The sequence below is a fragment of the Carlito syrichta genome, unplaced genomic scaffold (genome assembly GCF_000164805.1).
Source record: "Carlito syrichta isolate Samal-C Ts95f unplaced genomic scaffold, Tarsius_syrichta-2.0.1 Scaffold28610, whole genome shotgun sequence".
Lineage (NCBI taxonomy): Eukaryota > Metazoa > Chordata > Mammalia > Primates > Tarsiidae > Carlito > Carlito syrichta.
Genome location: NW_006972706.1, coordinates 62,602 through 86,193, shown reverse-complemented (window position 1 = coordinate 86,193; position 23,592 = coordinate 62,602). Strand labels below are relative to the sequence as shown.

General features: G+C 34.1%; 1 protein-coding gene across 1 annotated transcript in view; it reads left to right on the top strand.

Annotated features, from left to right (window-relative positions):
• Nucleotides 1-23,592, top strand: part of BCAS3 (BCAS3, microtubule associated cell migration factor) — a 134,184-nt gene that overhangs the window by 84,340 nt on the left and 26,252 nt on the right. The window contains exon 6 of the mRNA XM_021715997.1: nucleotides 2,569-2,833. Coding sequence (XP_021571672.1) covers nucleotides 2,569-2,833 — 265 coding nt within the window. The remainder of the gene's footprint in view (nucleotides 1-2,568; nucleotides 2,834-23,592) is intronic.

The window sequence follows — 23,592 nt, the reverse complement described above, 5'->3', positions numbered from 1 at the left end:
ATTCAAATATGCTGAGTTCCTGAGTTTAGAATATTGAATAGTGATTATTTTGAACAAATAATTATCTGAGTATGTTTGTGTCCTAAGTTTGAGAACAAGATCTTGAGTAGTGAGTGGTACCTCTATTTGTTTAATTTCTGTTTTCACAGTTGTTTAATCTGTACTTGGTAAATGGTATTTGCTGTGACATTTAGTGCTATATGATGAAATCAGTGATGCAATTCTATTTTAGCTCTCCTTTGTTATGATGAGAAAATGTTAATTAGAAAAAATGTTCCATAATTGAGGTCCAAAAGTCATGCAGATATGTCATTACTTTATTTTGCCATTTTTATAGGTTTTAAAAACAATTTTAGTAATGTATAATAAACCATCCAGCTAGTTCAGTATTACCAAATTATCTAATTTTACATTTTGTGGTTAGGCATCTTGTTATCCTCTATATTTTAAAGGCTTAAGCTTCTCTAGTTCTTTTGACAGCTAATATCTTTAGCATTCCTTCTCTGCTCATTTATGTATGCTAATGTGTCTTTAAGGCCATAGAGCAGAATCACTTCTCTAATAGCAGTTTTCTAAGTAAGCATTAGGTGGAATTCTGTCTTCCTGTCTTGATACTGATTGTTAACACCACCTCATATCACAAGTATTCTTAAAGTGAAAGAAGGAAACTTTTTCATTGACAGAACAGGAAGTGGTCTTGATTGTAAGTGTTTTGGAAAGAGGTTTTAGATAACATAGTTCAATTCCACTGTGGATGGAACATAAATTACTCAATGATAAGTCCAAAGATGTTTTAAAATATATATTTGATTCTGGCATGTGAAAATACATTTCATACTACAATCTTAAGTTCTTATGATACTGTATTTCTCTTCTCTTCTCTTGCTTTTGCTGTTTATACCTTTCTTTGTCCTTTCTCTTTCTCTTGCTTTTCTATTACCTCCACTCTTTCTTTTAATAGTGTCTCTAATCTATTCAGAAAAGACAGTTAAGCTGCTCCTTATTATAGGCAAACTATAGAAGTTAAACACTTGGGAATAATTTTTTTATCTGAAGTACTGGAATTATTGGGAGTTAAATTTGTCAGCTTTCAGGATAGTCTTTAATTATGTCAACATGTCATTTGGATATGTCACAGTAATCAAGATTGACCAGCATATGGCTGAATTTTGAGTTTGTTCATGTTTTGATAATATTTGTCCTAGCAGTAATCTAGCTATGAAGTGACTTCTTTTAATATATAGGCTAAAATTTCTCATTTATTTAGAAGGATCCAGGCTCTTGTAGAATCTTGCGCTTTGAAGGCTACATATAACTTTTGTTCATAATACATTTCTGAAATATTTAGGCTTATTTCAAGATCTAATGTATTGAAATAGGCTTCATTGTCCATTTGAGGAATTTTACTTAATGCATGTCATTATAATAAAAGCCAATATGCTTCATTCATATAAATATATGTATATATATTTTTTCATGTTAAATACTATTCACAATTATCATTATTCTACTATACTTTTACCTTGTCTGTATTTTTAGAAACATCATTTGACAATTGTTTTATGTGGTAGAAAATTAACCACTGTAGAAAACTTTTCTTTTTTTTTTTTTTGAGTTGGAGTCTCACTCCATCACCCAGGCTGGAGTGCAGTGGCACACTCGAAGCCTCCCCAGCGTCAAACTGCAGGCGCGCGTTGCCACACCCAGCTAATTTTGATTTATTGTAGCAACGGGGTCTTGCAAGTTACCCAGGCTGGCTTCAAACATGTAGGCTCAAGTAGTCTACTTGCCTTGGCCTCCCAAAGTGCTGGGATTACAAGCTGAGCCACCGAGCCTGGCCAGAAAACTTTTCTTAAGTGTCTGTGACCTGCCTTTCTTTTAGTGACTATGTTTAAAAATATTAGAACAATATTAAATTTTACTTGGCCTTCTTTATTACGTTTTTTGAAGAAGGTAAATGGAAATATTTTTGTTCAAGTTTTCACTACTAGACTGATATCCAGATAAAGGTAGTAAATTAGACCTGCCAATTCAAAAATACTGGAAATTCTTTATTTAGTGTATTACATGTCTTACAGGTTAATGATTAATGTTCCCCAGATCAGGTCTCTGGGCCTTCACTTGTTTTTGCAAAATTTTTTGAACATGGCTGTACTCATTCATTTATGTATTTTCTATGGCTGCTTTGACTGTACAAGGGTAGAGTTGAGTTGTTACAACAGACAGTAGAACGTGTATATTATGCAAAATCCTTATAGAAAATGTTTGCCAACCACTGCAAATGCATGAGTTGTTGTTGTTGTTGTGTATATGTTGTGGGGGAAGGCATTGAGTGTTTCAAGGCCTTCTTCTATATCCCACCTCTCTTTGAGGTCCTATACTCTGACTATTGAAGAAACTTCCTACCTAATAGAGTATTGATTAGCATTCATTGTGAATATGTAGAATAAAAAATTTTATTTATAACCTACTCTTAGGTCAATTTGGTAAAGAAGCAGCCATTTATATTTGGTGATGTGTGGCACTCTTAGATAAATCCAAATAGTTTGTATTTTATCTCATTTCTAGGTACAAGACATCTGCTTCAGTCATGACTGTCGCTGGGTTGTGGTCAGTACTCTCCGGGGTACTTCCCATGTTTTTCCTATCAACCCTTATGGAGGCCAGCCTTGTGTTCGTACACATATGTCCCCACGAGTAGTGAATCGCATGAGCCGTTTCCAGAAAAGTGCTGGACTGGAAGAGATTGAACAAGAACTGACGTCTAAGCAAGGAGGTCGCTGTAGCCCTGTTCCAGGTCTATCAAGCAGCCCTTCTGGCTCACCGCTACATGGTAATTTTCTCTTTCTTCACGCTTCCTTCAATCTTCTTTTCCTTTGTCCTTAATTTTACAGATCTGGGATAAAATAACAATTTTTTGCAATCTGTTCATGTAGAGACAAGATCTTAGGCTCATATGAGACATTCTTATTTATTAAATCATTTAATGAATTAGAGCCAATATAGTAATGGTGATATTTTACCATACCATTTTAATTCCCTAATTTTTCAATATGTATGAAATATTTGGTATTATATTTGTGGAATATAAAGTTTGAGACTCTTTTCATAACTTTAGAAAATTGAACATTCTTCCTGCGTCTCTGCCAGAACATTCTGTCTTTAATGGCTTAGTACTATAGTTCATTAAGAAATATTCATTGTTGGAGAGGAAGTCATGGGTCATGTATATTTTAGATCGAGCAACATTTGCATTTTATTTTAAAATATACTTCTATGGGATTTCTACCAATATATTACATGAAAAACTAACAAAGTATATCTCAACAATTTTTCTTAAATAGTTGCTTATCCATCATTTCAATCAATAAAGGGAACATTTTCAGAGTTTGCCTTTTGTGTACCTTCTCTATAACAATTAAGCCACAATTCTGACCTTTATGGTAATCACATCTCTACTTTTAAAAAATGGCTTTAGTTCTAAGGCAGTCCAATGACAGTCCTTAAACACTGTCATTTCCATTTCATATCAATGGAATTATAGAGTACATATATTTTGGTGTTGTTGGTTTCTTTAATATTATGTTTGTGAGATTCATTCATGTTGTTGCAGGTAAATTTAGTTCATTTATTTCCATAGCTCTGACTTATTCTATTGTACTTCTATTTGTTTATTTTTTCCACATTTGCGTAATTTCGTGTTTGCTGTTAGTATGTATAGAAATTTTGAGTGGAAATTCTGGGTCATAACCTATGTGAGTCTTAACCTTGATAAATAATACCTGAGTTATTATAACACCATTTTATTCTCACCAGAATGAAAGAAAATGTTGACAATAGATGACACTTTTCTGGGGCATTGCAGATTCCACTTGATAAATGACGATTTTAGGTTTTTAAGATTGGGAAATCTTATATCGAAATTATGATTACCACATAAAGTAATCCTTATTTTTTGAATTGATCTGAAATTCCCATAACATAAAATTAATCATTCAAAATGTGGCATTTATTTAGTAAATTCACAATGTTATACAACTACCATCTCTAATTTCAAAACATGTTTTCCTTCCAAAAAGGAATCAATATTCTTTAAGTGTTACTCCTCATTTTTCTTTTCCCTAAGTTACTAGCAACCACCACTCTGCTTTATGTCCCCATGGATTTACCTGTTCTGTGTATTTTATATAAATGCAATTATGCTATATGTGGTATTTTGTTTCTGGCTTTTTTCACGTAGTGTATTGTTTTCAATATTCATCCACATTGTAGTATACATTAGCTCTTTATTCCTTTTTCTCGGTAAATTATATTGTTATGTGAATATGGCACAATTTATCCATTCATCCAGTGGTATACATTTGGGTTGTTACTATCTTTTGGCTACTGTGACTAGTGCTGTTATGAATATGTGTGTACATGTATTTGCTTGAGTACTTCTTTGCAATTTTGGGGAGTATATTCCTGTCCTAAATTGTTTTGGCTTCTATACTGACCACATTACATTCTTTTGTAATATCTGATCAATTACAGATGTGTGTGTGTGTGGTGTGTGATGTGTGTATTCTGTAGGGAGCTTTAAGACAGATGAAAAAATATAGAGACAAATGTAATCCTGGGGACAACTTCTGTAACTCAAAAAGTGGGATCTCTGATTTCTCCTGGGATTTTATGCTTTGCCTCTTTTATACACACACACACACACACACACACACGTGTGTGTGTGTGTGTGTGTATAAAAGAGCAGTTGTATTTCATGTATATTAAACTTAACTAGTGACTCATGATATTTAAGACAGAACGTTTTTAGAATCAGTCCTAGGCAAAAATAGTCATTTAGAAGAGTATTTCGAATTTTGAAAAAATAAAATTTAGAAGGTGAGATATTAATATTTTCAGCTATTTGCAAGACATTTTACTTCAGACCTAACTAGTTTCATTTTTTTGGTATAAAAATTTTTGTTCTATATTTAGGTGTATAGTACAGGGTTTTTTTAATTTTTAATTTTAAAGGTGTGGGGTACTATTCAGGGTTAGGTATACAAATGTTCATTATGTAGGTACCCTTGCTGATGAGGTGTGCCCCCCATAGTACAGATTTTTGGAGGACTTTCATTTTTGGGTGGAATATTTTTCTTAAACTTTCACCAAGCTCTTTTTGCAGAAAGATTCACTGTGCACATGGGGCAACTAGGTCAACAAGAGAAACCACAGATGTATTAGTAGATGAATCAGGAAGCGTGTGTAGACACTGCATTTATATATCTTCAGAGAAAATATTCTTTTGAGCTTCCTTTTTTTTTTTCTTCCTATTTTTCCTTCTTTAATAAGCAAACCACAAAACAGGTTAGGCTTTGGGCATAATGTGCACAAAAAAATTAAAATTCATCCCTGCCCTCATGTATCTTCTACTCCGAGGGAAAACACAAATCATAAATAACTATGAACAACTATCTTTTAGTGTGTTTTTGTTAAAGATTGCAAGTGCCAATCAATGAAGTATTTTATCATTTGTAAAACAATAGAGGTTAAGAAGTAATACTAGATTTCCAGGTCAAAATATTGTTTTCTCTCAGCTTTATTGCTTTTATATCTCTCCTCGTATTTTTGCAGGAATCTCAGAGAGGAGAATCCACACTGTTTGACAATGCTGCTGTGCTTAAGATTTCCTTTTGAAAGCAAGGAATTTCAACAGGCCTTTTTCTCCTGATAGACAACATGTGTTAAAATTTTATTCTCAGAATTTCGTGCTGTTACTCTGTCTAGTTTTTCTCATTTTTAAAACATAGACATATGCTTAAAACATAGTGTTGGTCATTTCTCTTAATGTTCGTTTTGTATCTTACATGTCATAACAAAATGGGTATTGTTGTTGGTTAGTTCTAAAAATGATGTATTTACAGTTTATGTGAGTAAACAGTCTGATGCTGGTCAAAAACAATGTAAGCCGTTGAACAGGGAGGGATTCATCTTGAAAATGAATCATGTTTTGGCGGTATCACCGTTGTTTGTTCGTGCTCTTTTTAGCAAAGTAAAGGAAACTGTTAAATAACAGTTGATATAGGGGTATTTCCTTTTTACTCTTTGGAGTCGATCCAGTTTAGGTTAGGATTATTTTATCTATTTGCCTTAAAAAAAAAAAAAAACTTTCCAGAGGATGTTTATTTATTTGAAATATATTCTTTATAAATATCTCTTTCATTTCCTATCTTGTTGCCTGAATGTCCACTTAGTCTAAATGAGGAGTTCTTAACTTGTGATTCAGGAATGGAATAGGGAAAAAAATTATTCATGTTTACTCTCTTCTAACCAAAATAAGCATTTTCTTTTATTATGCACGTAGAAAACACATGACAATAATAATAGCAGTGCTTGTGACACTGTTACCAATAGGAAATGCAGATGTTTTCATATCACTTTTTATATTAAATATATATCTTGTTGCATTATTGATGTTGCATATTTTGAAATATTGTTTTTATTTAACACTGCTTTGGAATTATTGTATATGATTGTATAATATTTTAATATTAACTTATTGCATATACTACTATACTACTTTATTTTTAATATATGATAACTATACTTCAGTGTAATTAATTTCCTTTGTAATTGTATTTCTTTTCCTCATGCTTTTATAAGTATTATTCTGAGAAGGAGTCCACAGGATTCCCTAGTCTGTCCAAACAGTTTGTGATACAAAAATCATTAAGAACCCTTGATCATCATTTCTTTCCTCATCTGTTTCAATAACCTCTAAACTTTTTTTTCCTGTCGCAAGCATTTCCTTTGTTAACTATAAATATGATCTACCAATTTTCTCTTTAAAAAAATCTTTGTATCTCACTCACCATATTCCTAGAATGTTAGAGAATGTTCTGTTTCATTCCTAGCTTCTTGTCTAACCATACTTAGATTTCTGTGCCCTTCCCTAAATATGCCATGTGTTCATTTTCCAGTAACCTTCTTATTTGCCCACTTTTCTCTACTTGAAGTTGTTGTTACTCCTTTGAATACCTACTAAAGTAATTAAAATATCGCTTCCTCTCTTAAACCTTTTTATGTTGCATTATCTGTATCAGCTTTGGTATTGGTATCCTATACATACTTTTATCATATTATAATATACAAGTTATTCACTGACATGGCTGTGTCTCCTGTTGGATTTACCTCCATGTAGACAGTCTTTATCTTGTTTGTATCGATGTCTTGGCATTTCGCATAAATTCTAAGGATTTAAACCAGAGTTTCAAACATCCTTAGAAGTTGTTCTAAGAAAAACAATTCAGATTTAAATCATTAATTGTCAGAATGAAGATCTTCTTATGAAGGGTAACTTTAAAAAAAAATTAACATCTGGAAGACATATTTATTTGAACATTAACTATTAATTAGTGTTTACTGTGTCCAGGTACTGTTCTGAGCTCTTGGGATATAGTAGTGAACAAAAGAAAGATGTCCCTGTTCTCGTGATGATATGGAGAAAAATGAAGGAAGAGCAATAGGGAATACCTGTAGAGGATTGCAGTTTAAAATTAGTATGCTTTGCGTAGGTCTTACTGAAATGATGACATTTGAGCAAAGACCTGATGGGAGTAAGGGAGAAAGTCAGGCAGAACAGTCAGTGAAAAATGCTGAGGTGGGAGTGTTCCTGGGATGTTCAAGGAATGACGAGGAAGCCAGATTGCCTGAAGCATGTTGTGCAAGGTACATAATAGGTGATGAGATCAGCGAGGTAATGTGGCCTGATCACGCCAGCCTTTGACTTTTACTCAGCATTATATGGGGTGGCTCTAGAGGGTGTTGAGAGTAAGAATGACATGATAATACTGTGTTTTACCAGGACATGAATGGAGATCTGTATTACATGGAAAAGGCTGGAACCCCAGTTGAGACCAGTTAGGAGAGTATTGCAGAAATTCAGGTGAGAGAGGATTGTTCATAGTAGAGATTGAGAGACATCATTGGATTCTTGATATATTTTTCATGGTATGGCCATTAGGACTTCTGGTATATTTTATATCAAGTATAAAAAAAGAAAAGAGCAGGGTGACTTGTAAGACTTTCTTGACCTGAACACCTGGAAGGAAGTGATTGTTGTCAACTGAAATGAGGAATGCTGTGGATAAAGCATATTTGGGGATGGGACAGGAACAGGACATGTTAAGTTTAAGATGTTTCTTTGATGTTAAGTTTAAGATGTTTAAGATGTTTCTTTGATGTTAAGTTGCTATTTAGTGATATTGAGCTGGAGTTCAGTAGAAAGCATTCACTTATATGGGAATAAATGTTTGAAAGGCATAGATGATAGTTGAAACAAAAGTGGGATGAGATCACCTGGTGAGTGAATGAATTTACTTGAGCCTCCAAGATTAAGTAGTCAGTCAGTGACATAAGAAGGAAAACTCTACATGAAAAGCCAAGTGAAGACACTTTTCAGAAAAAAAGGAATGATTAATGTGTTAAATTCCACTGATAAGTCAATGAAGGTAAGAGCTGAGAAAAAGACAGATCTGAGAAATGGACAGAAGACCATTAAAATTAGTAATGTAGAAGGTGTGGCTTTATTAAGAACACTTTTGGTGGAATGGTAGGTGCCTGGTCCTAGTGGACTTGAACAAGAAGGGATAAAGAGACCAGTTTTGACAACTGTTTCAAGGAGCATTGATGTAAAGGGAAGCAGGAAAATGGGGGAAGTTGGAGGGGAAATTGGAGATTGCCAGAGAAATGGGTAGTGAGGATGGGTGTAGGTATTAAAGTTTTAAGAAGAAAAGCAAATGTGGGAAATTTGTTCTCTAGGAGAATAGGCATTCCTTTTACTAGTCACTAAATTTTTTTGAGTGAATAAACCATCTCTTTATTATTTATGCCCCACATGAATTTAATTTTTAACTTTAATTTTTTATTTGTAGAGATAAGAGTCTTGCTTTGTCACCAAGGCTGGAGTATAGTAGTGCAATCTAGGTTTCCTGCAACTTCTACCTCCTGAGCTCTACTCCCACCTCAGCCTCCTGAGCAGTCAGGACTACAGACTGGACTACAGGGTATATGCATCACTATACCCAGCTAATTTTTTAGGTTATATTTTGTCGAAATGAGGTCTCACCATGTTGCCAGGGTGGTCTCTAACTCCTGGCCTCAAGTGATCCTCCTGCCTTGGTCCAAGTGCTGGGATTACAGGCATGAGCCACCTCACCTAGCCCCAAATAAATTTAATTATATGCCTTTACTATCAATTTCAACACCATGTTCTTGCAACTAAATTGCTTTCCTCTTATTTCTTTAGGTACTCGTTCAATCCCAGCTTATGATGTTCTGTCTTGCTAAAGAAAAGTCAAATTTCATGTATTTGTTTCTGTATACTCTTTCTCTGTACTGACTGCTTATGACTTTCTAACTATTAGTTTTAAAGATCTTTATTACAGAGTTCCAGCTTTCTTGGTGAAGCAGTTATAGGACCTGGATTCAGACTCCTTGGGGGTAGATTCTATCTTCCATGACTTCCTAACTCTGTGTCCTTAGACAAATTACTTATTCTACATGAGCCTCATTTTTCTTTCTGTAAAATGGGAATAATAATATTACCAATCTTAAATAGTGTTTGGCATATATCAGATATTCAAAAGAGGATTATCATAGCTGCTATCATGAGTATCTTTTTTTTTTTTAAGTGACAGGATCTCACTCTATTACCCAGACTGGAGTACAGTGGCACAGTGCCAGCTCACTGCAGTCTAGACCTCCTGGGCTCAGGCAGTCCTTTTGCCTTAGCTTCCTGAGTAGCTTGGACTACAGGTATACACCACCATGCCTGGTTAAATTTTTTATTTTTGTGGAGACGAGATCTCACTATGTTGCCCAGGCTGGTCTTGAACTCCTGGGTTCAAGTGATCCTTCCGCCTTGGCCTCCCAAAATGCCAGGCTTGCAGGTGTGAGCCATGGTGCCTGGCCCTTATCATTAGTGTCATTACTGATACTGCTGTTAATGTGGGAGTATGTAGGACTTATATTTTTGGTACAGTGCCCTCTAATCCAGAAAACAGAATAAACTGAATAATTCACCGAAATATAAATGCAGTAAATGCAATATAATTATTGTGAACTTAGTCTGTACAGGCTTTTATAGCATTCTTGGACTCAGTATTGATAAACTGACTTGTATCATTGTTTCTTATATGAGGGAGACAATACAAAACCAAAAGTGAGGTATTATTATTTTATCATTTTAATCTGTTTTGGCTTATTTTAACTATATACATTTGGAAATATGTTTTGATAAATAAGAACCTATTCTTGAGTCTTTGCCATTTCTTTACTTTGCAAATTAGTTTTCCATTTTAGGTTCAAGATTATAGAGTTCACCATGTTACGGGACTTTTAGAGAATTTGTTTTGTTCCTGTAATTTCCACTGAGTTAACAGAGGGACCTTGGATTCTGTAGTTCTCCGGGGTTCTAGGAAGTGTCTCCTTTCCCATTTATTTGTTCAGCCTCATGGGAGGAGTCGTTTTTGAGTCACAGCTTTTGGCATCTCAGTTCTAGATTCTGCCTTTTCCAAATGCAAGTTGTTGTTGAGATTCTGACACCTTTGGAGGAGGCCTCTGATTTCTTGGACTTGGGGTCTCCATATTTCAATAAAGTGCTTTTAAGAAACTTGTAGTATCATTTTTCTTTTTAGCATCTGTAATAGGCACTCTTTTTACCACTCAGAAACTCTGTTTATAGCCTTCATTTGATGGTTTATTGTAATTTTTACGTTTGTTGATCAGTAGTTTTCTTGACACAGACCACATCACAATTGTAAATTCAAAGCAGCCACACATTTCAGTCTTATATAGTTTCACCTACTCAAGAGAATCAATGATAATGTGATGTTTCTTGACTTCTCTTTTCACATCACTGTTTACTTGTGGATTGAAGTTTCCATGTGTATGTTAATTTTTTGCCAAGAAAAATCAATCATGTGAACTGTAGCTCTGCTTTAAATTTTATGCCTCATGTAACATAAAGTATATAAATAGTATGTACATGTTAAATGGAGAGAAATCGTCTTTCAAAATTTAGTTCAGTACCTGGGTTTTTACTGATTACATGTACTTTATTGTTTTAGTACAGATGCGGTTTATTTCTTGTTTGTTTTCAAATCTGGAGTTCTCTTGGTAAATTTGTTTTCTCTGAGTCCATAACATTATGCTAGTTTTAACATTTACTAATTTGTCATAGAAAGCAGATGAGTTTGTTAGGGAAAAAATGGACAGAAAAAAATGACCTCATAATACCTTCCTGAAAGCAAGATCCTTTCATTTAAAAATTGTTAATAAAAGAAACTATTAAATGAAGATACTACAATTGTTTCTTTTTTATTTTTTCTATTAGAGACAGGGTCTCACTATGTTGCCCAGGCTGGCCTCAAACTTCTAACCTCAAGTAATCCTCCCTCCTCAGACTCCCAAAGTGCTGGGATTGCAGGCTTGAGCCACCACACCCGGCCCTGTTTTTTCTTTCTTTTTTGTTTTTTTGAGTTGGAGTCTTACTCTGTCGCCCAGACTAGACCGCTCCCGGTCACCGCAGCCTCAACTGCTGGGCTCCGGCGATCCTTCCACCTCAGCCTTCCAAGTAGCTGGAACTACAGGTGCGCACTACCATGCCCAGCTGATTTTTGATTTATCGTAGAGATGAGGTCTCGCCAAGCTGCCCAGGCGGGTCTCACACCTGCGGGCTCAGGCAATCCACTCACCTCAGCCTCCCAAGATGCAGGATTACAGGCTGAGCCATGGAACCCGGCTCTGTTTTTTCTTAATAGATTTTATTTTTTAGAGCAGTTTTTGGTTCTCAACAAGATTGAGAGGAAGGTATAGATGAAGGGAAAACCTGTAGGGTAGCTTTAAAAACCCGATATTATATCACCTCTAAATTATACTTTAACATTTAGTAATGTAAAAACTAATTTTAAAATATATTTTTAAAGATCTAATTGAACTCTATTTTGATATTTTAACTTTTTATTTATTTCATGTTGGATATACTTCATATTTTTTTCTGTAAGTTTGCCTTTAAATAAAAACCAGAGGAGGTAGTTCATCCTTCAAGCTTACCTAGAATTTCTTGTTTTGCTTTTTACTGTTCAAGAAACATTTTTACTTTTCTATATATTTTTTACATCGGCAAATCATAAAATCCAGGTCAAAATAGTTTTATTTTTAAATAGTTAATGAGACGGGCCTCTAGAGGGCAATATTTTCTCAAGTTTTCTGTAATTGTAATCAAGGCATTCCTGGCATGAACCTGGGTACTATGGATGTTAATGTCTTATCAGATCTTATAATAATTTCTCTTCTTTTTTATTATGTTTTCTGTGATTTATTTTTTAAAGTCTTCCTAGAGAATTGGACTTTAGAAATATATTACTATTTATTAATATCTTTTTTGAGCAGTATATCCAGATACATCATTCCTATGAATGAATTCTGATAGTTGAATAGAAGCAAAATTTTTAGATATATCATTTGAGTAAGTGTTATTAGTATGTTTAAAAAATGTCTTTCTTTGATTCTTTTTATATTGCTAATCAGGGACTTGTTTTCTCTGTACTTTATGGTACCAGAGGCATCAAGGCATTATTTGGGCTAATAGTTAATCTCTTCTTCTCTTTTTCATTAATTTCATTTGCACATTTGCTGTTGTTGTTTACCTTTTTAATATAATTTTTGTTAGATAAATGTATGCATTTATTGTAAAACTCAAAAAATACCATAATTTTACAATGAAGGAGGGTACTCTCTTGCCCTGCTTTCACTGCTCTCAGGTGTCATTTCCCACAGGCCTTTTCTTTCAACTCTTCAGTTCCTTCTCTGTTGTTTTCTTTTAGACCCTTTCTGGAAATCCTGTTAGTTGAGCAATGTATCTAATAACATTGAGCCCCTAAATTTCTTTTTGTTGTATTTCTGTTTTCTCTTTTTGTCTTTTATTTTATATTTTTACTTTATGAGACTATTTCCAACTTTATCCTACAATCTTCTTATTGCATTTTCATTGTTGCAACATGTTTTTAAAATGCTTTTCTTTGAATGTTTCTTTTATTATTATTACATCTTTTTCTTATTTTATAGATTAAATATTATTTGTCTCTTCTAGAGATAATGATTTTTGAAGATTTTTTTCCCTCCATTTATTAGGTCTACTTCCTCTGAGCTCCTTTTTCAATTTAAAAAATTTTTGATTTTTGTCTTTGATGTTGGAGCATTGATTTTCTACCCTGACTGTTCATTATACTTAAGCTAGATAGATTTGAAAAATACTGATGCCTAGGCTCCATCAGACCTCAATGGATTAAACCAAAACACTGACCTCAGTGTCTGGGAATCCTTGACTGATCATGAGGGATCGTTCTTATTTTAATTTTATTATTTATGTATTCATTTTATTTTATTTCCTTTTTATCTAGCTAATCAACAAATCGGTACTAAGAAACTGATTTGAAGCTTTTTGAATGTGGGAAGAGCATACTAGTTTATAGGCTCCAGTGTGCTATCAGGTAGGACTGGCAATTTTATTAGGATATTGCCAATAGTCTGTATCCATAGGTCTTTTCACTTAGATTGGTCAGTTTCCCTGTAAACGAGTTCTTCTGTCCTCTGTTTGGGGTGGGGCTGGGGTAATAAAGGCTTTCTGACAGTAAACTTAGACGTTTTCAAGAAGGTAAATGAGTTACGTTATTTAGTCTAGTGATTAGAATGATAAAAATGGGATTTGGAAAATCGATTTGCATATTACTGTTGTGTTTTCCAGTGAATAGGTCAAATTTCTGGTCTGGTTCTGTTGAATTTCTGTGGAAATGTACAGATGGAATTTTCAGTTGCTGAAGTGAATAAACATAAAAACTACTTATCCAGATGAAGTGCAAATTAAGTGGAATAACTAACCTTGGACAAAGTACTAAATGTTCATTTCTTTATGTACTTATCAAAAGGAATAACTGAAATACATTTTCAAAATTTGGTTTTGAGAACAATTGGAGGGAGAAAAGCAAGTGGGCAGATTTCTTAGGATATGTAATAATCAGTTTCTGAATGATTGACTTAATTGAACAGTTTTGGAAATTATCAGACTTGAGAGTAAGAGACATGAATAGTAGTGAGGTAAAAATGTGAGCAGGAGATAGAAATCTGCTGGTTGATAGTTGTCAATTACAGAATAGTAAGGTGACTATTGTCAGGGCTATGGCAAGGGTATGCAAACTGGGAAATAGAAACTGTGATGGTTCTTACCATGATAGGATAAATGGCATTTTGAATTTGGAGGTTGATGAGAAAAGGAAAAGGATTTAAGGTTCATTGAAAGAGTTGTTAACATTGGATGATATGTTTTTGCAGGTGAGAATATTAAAGCTGAAACGAGGCACAAGGGGGAAATTAATATTTCAGAATGGATCAAGTAAAATTAATGTGGCCAGTGTTGGTGGTGGTATCTTCAGAAGACACAGGACATTCCATTTTCAGCATTAAGAACCATTTCTAGTAGGGAATGCTTAAATGATGTTCAATAATATTCACTCTAGTTTTGGAGCAGATTGAAATGTGTCCACATTTGGTAAAATCAAAGATGAGGGAAATTATAACATGACAGTACTGATAAATGAAGATTTATCTAGTAATCTAGCTTTTTAAGAAAAAGTGTTTCTGCTATGGCAGAGAATTACAGGGAGAGAAGGTGCAGTGTGCCCAAGAATGGTCATGGTATCATTCCTCTTTGTTGTGGTTTTTACTCTCCAGGATTTTTTATAATAGGAGTTTTTGTGTACATAGTTAAATTCATGGGTATGCTTTTTGAAAGTAAATTTAGAAGACAAGGGCTAGAATTATTTATTAATATTCGTATGACATGCTCAATTTTTTTCTTTTTTGTGGGGGTATGCTGTTCTATTCCCAAATTATTGATAATTTAGGCAGCTAAATAGAGTACTGGTTTTCTGTTCTCTTTTTGAGTAAAATGTGTAATCATATTTTGGTAGAAAGATATTTAAATCTTATAAGCTGGAAATAAAATATATGTGAATATAAAACGTCTTATCTTCCCTGTTTTCAAAAATGCTGATTTGGCCCTTTTGCACTATACTCCCATCTTTGTATGGTTGTTAAAATCTGTTGCTCTTTCCCATCTGAAGGAAATGCATCTTTGACACTTCTCATGACCTGAGTCATGATGCTGAAATAGAGCCAGAAAATATCCTTAACAGTCATGGGGAAAAGAAGGAAGGCGTCCGTGGGGGTTGGGGGAGGGGATGAGAATAAAAGACTGTGGGGAGAAGAACTTCTGCTATTTTGGTTTACATCATTTTGATTGTAGGAAAATTGCTTACATTTTACTGCTGTACTTTTTTTTTTCCTCCCTTCCTTCCTTTCTTCTTTCCTTTATTCCTTCCTCCTTTCCCTTTGAAAGCATAATACCTATGCCCAAAGATAAAATGAAGTTTAGAAAGTTTCGTGTAGTGGTTAACAAATAAAGCATATGTATACAAGTATAATTTAATTTTATGACATCTCAAACAAAAAATTGTGTGCCATCATTTTAATTCTTCCTTTAGTTTGACAGCAGAAGTCAGTATGCACAAATACAGTCTGAGTCTTTGGAAAATAATATTTTTTTCAATCAAATGTACTTATTATTTAAGACAAAAGAATATCTATTTTATTTCAGAAGCAACTCTTGTTACCTTCATACCTTGTATGTTCACCAGCTTAAGTAATACGATTATATTTGTTGAATCAAGAAGATACGTTTTCATATTTTTTCCTGGAGCAGTGAAGTACTTCTGTTTGCTCTGATGGTATGATACAAAATTAATTGTGAGATAAGGATGAGAGAGTTGGGTATAGAGTATTTTCAAGAAATAATTCAATGAGGGGTTATACTTTGGGGAGCTCATTTGACTTAAATTTTGTAATGAAAGCTAGATTATGGGGTGTTATTCTGAGGATTTTTTTTTTAACTAGGTTAAAACTCCTTACTTCTGAGCCCTTAGTTTCAGTACTATTCTTGAACTTGATTCAGAGGATGGGTAATTTTGAGGGCGCTCTAGTATGATAGATTTAGAAATTGTTTGAGTCTTAAGGTCAAAGGTCAAAGCTCTTCTCCTATTTTTATTTATATATATGAAAGAGTTGCTCTGTTTCCTCTGGTATTAAATATAATCTGTTTAATGTTTGATTTTCCACTGTCAAAAAAGTGTCGAACTACAATTCTAATATTTAAAATGAATTGAAAATTGCTATAACTTCTTGAGTATTAACAGCACCAGCTTTTAAAAAATTTTCTTCATTCCAGAATCCTGGAGTGCTTTAAAAATAACAAGCTAAAGTAATTAGCTTTCTACTTTTAGGGAAGATATTTTGTTTATTCAGTTTATAAATTTGGGTTGACTGTGTGATAGAGACTTAATTGCATAAACTTTTCACACAACTTTTTAAATATTTCAATAGAATTCCTCATAGCTACTTCTACTGTTTTCTCCATTTGTATTCTTGCACGTAATAAACATTGTTTCCAAGTGTTGATCTCATCTCCTTTTCTAGGCTTATTTTTGCCTATTAAGATTTTCATACTCCTTGTTCTAGACCTACTTTGGTGCCTTTTTGGAGTAGTATCGACTGTCCTTACTCTACTTAGAATTTTAGCAAGAGTGATTATTTCTTTATGAATTTTAATTTTTAGATATCAAATTTCTAAATTTATTGAGTTTATCTTAACTTTGAAAAAGGAAAAATATTCAAATTTATGTTGTAGTAGCCAGCACATTAAGACACTAAAGAACAAGTGAGAATGTGTTCATAATAGAAAAGGAAAACTACCTAACAAATTATTTATTGAATTATTCATATATAAATATATGCAGTTTCAATTCACCTGAAAGTACACTTTTAATTCTACTGACATTTAATAAGCCTTAGTATAAAGCTGTATGAGGGCTACTTTGTATGTACTGAGGAGAAATGATGACAATGTCATTAATAATCTCAGTCCTCATCTCTTGGAGATTGTTTTTAAATCTATTTTGTAGTAGGGTTCTCTTATCTTCCTAGCTTTCCTCCCTTTCCCAAAGTACCTATGCCTATGGTAACGGGAACTTTTTACTTGAAAAAAGCAACAAGTGTTTCTGCTTGACTGCATTAAAATATTACAATATTTTTACTTCATCATCTATTGCTTCCAAAAAAAGTTATAGGCAAAAACAAACCCTGCCCAGTCAGAATTGTCCTTGAACATTTTCTGTCTTTAATTATGTCACCTGCACTTTTTGTTGTGTTAACAGTCTTTTAAATTGTGTGTATATCTACATACACACATATATATATGTAATTCATTTTCTTTTAGTTGTGTGTTATACTCTCCTTGGCTCCTGTGAACAAGCATTGCTTCCGCCCAGTTTGGTATGTGGGTCAGAAGGCACTGTTTCTCACCAGGGCGCTGCTGTTTCCTTTTCCTACTTGAGTAGATTACAGATTTTACTGGAACATGCCTGAGAAAAGGTCAAAAAGGAGGGTGAAAGTACTGGAACTGCAGCAGGGAAGCTTGACATTCTCATCTAAGAAAGGGGAGAAGAGAAAGAGAGTGACTGACTCTCATTCTAACCCAAAACAACCCACCTGCAGGAAATTTCCATTTGCACAAGATACTTTTTAAAAATTATTATTGAGAGTTTGGTTGAAAATCTTTAATGTTAAATTAGATGGTAAACAGTGGCTATGCAGTGTTTTTAGCTTTTCAGAGCCTAGATTTCCAATGCCTGTTTCAAAACAAGATACCGTTGTATTTTTTGACATAGTCACGAAGTTAAAGTGTTTTCTCCTACAAAATTAACTTAGTTTAACTCCTCAGTATATTTTGGATTTTTGTCCCTGTCAATTTTGCACCAAGATATTAAAAGCAGACCAAAAGCTTTGGTCTTTTAGAGAAGGCCAAAATGTCCATAAAATTTCCTTAGAACTTACCACCCAGTTTTTATTTTGGAAAGATATGATGTAGGGAATAGAACACTTGAATGATGTCTAAGAGTAGGGAAAGAGAAGGAAAGCAAAGATGATGGAAGTATTTGGGAATAGGGCCATTTCTTAGAATTGTCTTTGCCTGGGTTGTAGTGCAGTGGTATGATCATAGCTCACTGTAACTTCAAACTCCTGGGCTCAAGTGAACCTCTCATTTTGGGTTCCCAAAATGCTCAGAGTACAGGCGTGAGCCATGACACCTGGCATGTAGAATTGTCTTCTGAGGAGTGCCAGGGAGTCGTGTTGACATTGGGCTTCAGTGTGCTTCATTAATCCAGTTTCAAAATGCAGGTGTTCAAAATAACAGACCAAGGACACTGACTGGGAGGTTTATATCCCAGAACAATAGTGGATCATGTAGATCAGTGTGTGGAAGGGTGATGAGAACCGAATGTGATGCAACTATAGGATTCCAGTATACTGAGTTATAGGAAGGCTTCTAATGTAAACCTTTAGAAATGTGGAATGCCTAAGGTAAATAAGGTTTGTGTCCATGATAAGAATAAGTGAGACATGTAGACCTCCTAATAACACTGCTCTCCCATAGAGCACTAACATTGCCTAGTGTCCTTTGCTTTTTTTTTTTTTTTTTGCAAGTGAGTCTTTGCCATTTTTATACCTATTTACCTCATATTTCTAATGAGAAAAACAAAAAACCAACAAACAGTGCTCCTTTATCCTCCAAATACTACATTTGGTCTACTTTATTCCTTGGTGTTTCAAAACAGATCATACCATGTTATTCTCACATATGCAGACAGTTTAGTTTCTCACACCTTCCTTTTTCGTTCATCAACAATAACCTGTAGCTTGCGCTTCAAGAAACCTGTAACAAAAAGTTTTTTCAATCTTGCTGCTATGTTATTCTTTTAAGGTACTTTCTGGTCTACAACTATTACCCTTTGCTTGCTTGATATAATTTTTACTGATCTTCTTTTCTTTGATTTACAACATAGTAGGATATGGAAATGTTTTAAAGGTAGAGAAGAGACATATTATTTCTTTCTTTCTTATTTTTCCACTTATTTGCATTTAAGAAGAAATACAGCTATTCAAATGTACACATAGGTACCCTATAGTAACTTTAATATTTAACATAATCTGAAATGTTCAACAATTTCAGGGGCTTGCTGACTTCAAAAATTTTGTGCAGTTGGCAGTTTGCCACATCCACATGTTCTCACATCACTGCATTCAGAAGCTAAGAATACCAACCTGGCAGCTTCTGCACAGAGGGTAAAGATAAAACAGAAAGCAGTCTAGCTTTGTAGTCACATTACCTGGGAGTTGCTGCTGATGTCTTTTCCACAAATGTCTAAGTTTGTCAAAGTCCAGTAAATCTTGGAAAGTTTATTTTCCTTGTAGCATCTGTGTTTTATAATGGGTCTTTTAATTTGTTTTTACTTTGTCTGCAGGGATTTCTTTTGTCCGGAGTTTTCAGACTCTGTCTTTTTTTTTTTCCTGTAGAAGTAAGTCCGTTAATGATGACTGGTTTGGGAATATGTCTCTCTGCGAAGTTGACCTGACAAACTGTTCTTCCAGTGCAGCAACAAAGCCCATTGTTATTTTCTCTGTTCACTTTTATCCTCAGCTTAATTCATAATATAAAATGTCTGGGAAAATGCATCTAGGAAAAAGTGTAAGTAAGGTGGCATTTGGAAGTTAGTTAAACTTTTAGTAAACAGATCATACCATGTCATTCTCACATATACAGACAGTGATTGAGAGTTCATGTCCTTCAAAGAACAAGGTATCTGCAGATATTCTTTATCCAAAAGGTAGTAGAAAACAAAAGAGCACATGAGATTGTTTCCATAATTCTTTTTCCAAAAATTACAGACTTGTTGAAGATAAACACAGAAGGTTAGTGGTTGAACACCAAAGTGAACTGTTCTGGTTTATTGCTTTGTACTGTAACATTACAAGTAATAATAACAGTAAATAAACAACTAAAAACAACAAAAACAAAACATTATAGTTTTAAACATCAAAAGTGTTTTTTAAATTCTGAATTATAAATAATTTTCTATTCCCAAATATAATTCCGCTTTAACTTATTGAGAAACCATTTTATTGGAACTTGGAATATTTTCCTCCAAGAGAACTCTGCCTATCGTGGCAACTGGTAAACCTCTAAAGGATCAAAGCTCTAGTGGATTTGGATAAAGACCCAAAAGCCCGAGGCTTATGCAAGTTTATCTATATAGAGTAAGCCCAAAAAACTGGAATGAGAGTCTTAGAAGAGCTTATTTTCTCATGAGATTTTTGGGACTTCCTCTGTCTGGTTGTGCCAGAAATACTGTGAGAATATCCATTCTCATGGCATTTGTCACTTACAGGTCTTGTCCCAGCTGGAATTTGAAAGTATAATGGTGTGTGAAATATTTTATGTGTCTTAAGACTTCATGAAGTCAACTATTAACACTGCAATTAAACAACCTGTGTTCATTGTATTTGTACAGTAAAGACAAAATAGAAAAGTATAGTGAAGAAGTGTTAGTGAAGGTGAAACCTAGGAGCTTTCTCACAGATCTCAGAAATGTTTTTGTTTTGTTAATTGTATTATATATATGCCCAAGAGGTGGAGCAAACAAAAAGAATAGGGTCAGAATTAATCCAAGTCAAGGACAGATACTATGTTTTTTTCCTGCTGAGCTTCATTATACTAAGAAGCTTGAGGTTTATGAATAATTCTGGCCTGGAAATTTAAGGTTACTATAACCACAAGGAAGTGTCTACAGATTCATTCTCAAAGTTATCAAGTCTAGCCGGCTAGCCTAATCAACATAAGACTGAACAGAATAGTGAAAGCCAAAGACCCCAGTATTTGGCTACTTTCTGAAGTACTATGAGTCCCCGCCAAAATTATTTTTCCTCAGACCCTAGGGCTATATTTTTCTCTATCTCCTGGATTTGGGAATCAATATATTTCCTTTGTTCATTCAACAAACATTTATTGACATTTATAACATTTATTTATAACAAAAGATTTTTACAGTAGAACAGGTAAGAAAGGATCATTATACTACTTTGTATATTTGACTTCTTGTTTCTTAAATGTATACTATTTATATACATCAGTGATTGAGATTTCTTATCTAAATTAGCACCCTGATTTTACTACCTTCTGATGTTATTGTTATACATGTCTCATCTTATCCTTTATTTTCTATTAGAAAGGCAAAATAAGATATAGATTTATTCCTTTAAGCTAAAAATTTGTAAACCTTTTCTTTTAAGTTGATCTTTAAAACAATGATAAAAGTGTCTTCTTACTCTTTGTTCCTGAGAAATTTTTTTAGATATCTTTATTAGCATGTTTTTCTCCTATTTTTCATTTTTGTTAATGTCTTTCTGTAGCATTATATAATGAACTCTTTGAAAGTCCCTTGGACTTGTTAACCCAAGACCTAGAACAGGGCCTGATTCCAATAAGCTTCCGAAAGTATGAAGTGAAAGAATGAATGCTGGGGTACAATTCAGGATTAGGTACAATAAAATAACAATAAAAGAAAAAAGAATGATTGAGTGTTGAGTGAAGCCTTTGATTAGTGCAGTATGTCTTGTTAATGTCTGCTTTTCAATCCTAGTCATTAAATCTTTACTCTATATCCACTACCTTGATCATATCCTATCAGCAGTCCCTTTGCTTATCCCTTGCAATCTGACTTTTCCACCTCACCCCTAAAACTGTCCTGCTGAATACTACTCGAGTTAGTAGCTTTTTCTAAGTTTGTCTTCCTCAACCTTGGCCTTGTTGACTATTCTATTAATATTCTTAGTCTTTCATTAAAGCTATGTTTATGAATTGCTAGCTATACCCAATAATATATAAGATACACACTACCGCTACAAATATAAACATGAGCATAGACTTACTTTACTCTCAGATGTGCTGGGTTTCAGATGGAGAGTACATCATAAAGTAGCAGGTAGAGAAGAATAAGTCTAAAGTACTTAGTATGTTATTCTGAGGTTGTCCTTTATCCTGGTGTGGCAATGAAGCATTTTAAGTCATAGCTGGCTAGCCATAGATTTGGAACTTGGCGGTGAAATCACTTCATTTTCCTAGACCACTCCTTTTTTCTGTAGAATTGTGACTTGAACATCTGTACTGTTCCCCTGCTGAAGAACTTACCTAAGTTCCTACTCCTCTTGTTCAATTGAAAGGTCCTCCAAAAACTGAAATAATTTGTCCCATTGCTCTCCATTATTTATCCTCTATATAAGAACCACAGATTCCTCACTACTCCTAAAAAATGGCACCCTTTACACCTATTTTCCTTCATGTTATCCTTCCTGCCTAGACTATTCCTTCTTGCCTACTCTTGTAAATATTTTGTCCAACTTTCAAAGCCCGAATCATATAAACTTGCTCCCATGTCTACTTATCTTTAGTTCTAGACAATTAGCACTTAATTATTTCTGTTTTATATGTGTTAGACTGTAAAAAAAAAACTGTCCCTCACAGTATGTTGTCTTAGGCTAAGGCACTTGACAAATATTTGTTTACTAGTTGTGAAATGTGTATGGTGTGCACATTTTACTAGCTCATGACATATTTAATGTTGCAGTCTGATTTCAGATTCAAATTAATATTAGCATACTCGTCTAATGGTGAATCTTTTGACAGACCTATATTAGCCTTAAGTGTGTGATATAAATTACTCTGAGTGACTTCACTATAAAATAGTTTTTCTCTTATTCCTTCACAGATATACTATTGTAGTGGGATTTCCTTCTTCATATTTTCTAAAGATTCTATGTTGTCTGAGTGTAATATTATTGTCTAATTTATCCAACAGGCTAAAGCATCTTGTATATATAATGAGGATAATCTTTTTGTATTCCTGCAACGGGTGTAAATTGCTTCTATTAACTTTAATGTATATTTTGAATTGGCAATTGGGGGAATAGAGAGAGATATTTATTTTATTTGCATGAATTTCTTATCTTTTCCCTTATTTTGTGAAAGAGACATTTATCATTTATCTAAGTTTAACTTGATAATTCCACAGAGTAATGTAAAAAGATAGATTTCTGTCCAACGAAGTAGTATTTGGTTAAGCCATTATCCTAATTCTGAAGACATTGTCATTTTATGATGATTTTTTTCGACAAAGACTCTTGACTTTTTATTGCCCCTGAAGCTATCATTAGATACTGTGTGGTATTCTCCCTCTATTCTGAATCTGTTCTATTTTAAAAGTGAATGTCAGCAGGGGCGTGGTGGCTCAAGCCTGTAATCCCAGCACTTTGGGAGGCTGAAGTGAGAGGATTTCTTGAGCCCATGGGTTCGAGACCAGCCTGGGCAACATGGCGAGACTTAGTCTCCACAATAAATTAAAAAAATTAACCGAGCTCAGTCGCTCAGCCTGTAATCCTGCGCCTTTGGGAGGCTGAGGTGAGTGAATTGCCTGAGCCCGCGGGTTCGAGACCCGCCTGGGCAGTCGAGACCTCATCTCTACAACAAATAAAAAAATTTAGCCGGGTGTGGTAGTGCGTGCCTGTAGTTCCAGCTACTTGGAAGGCTGAGCGGAAGGATCACTGGAG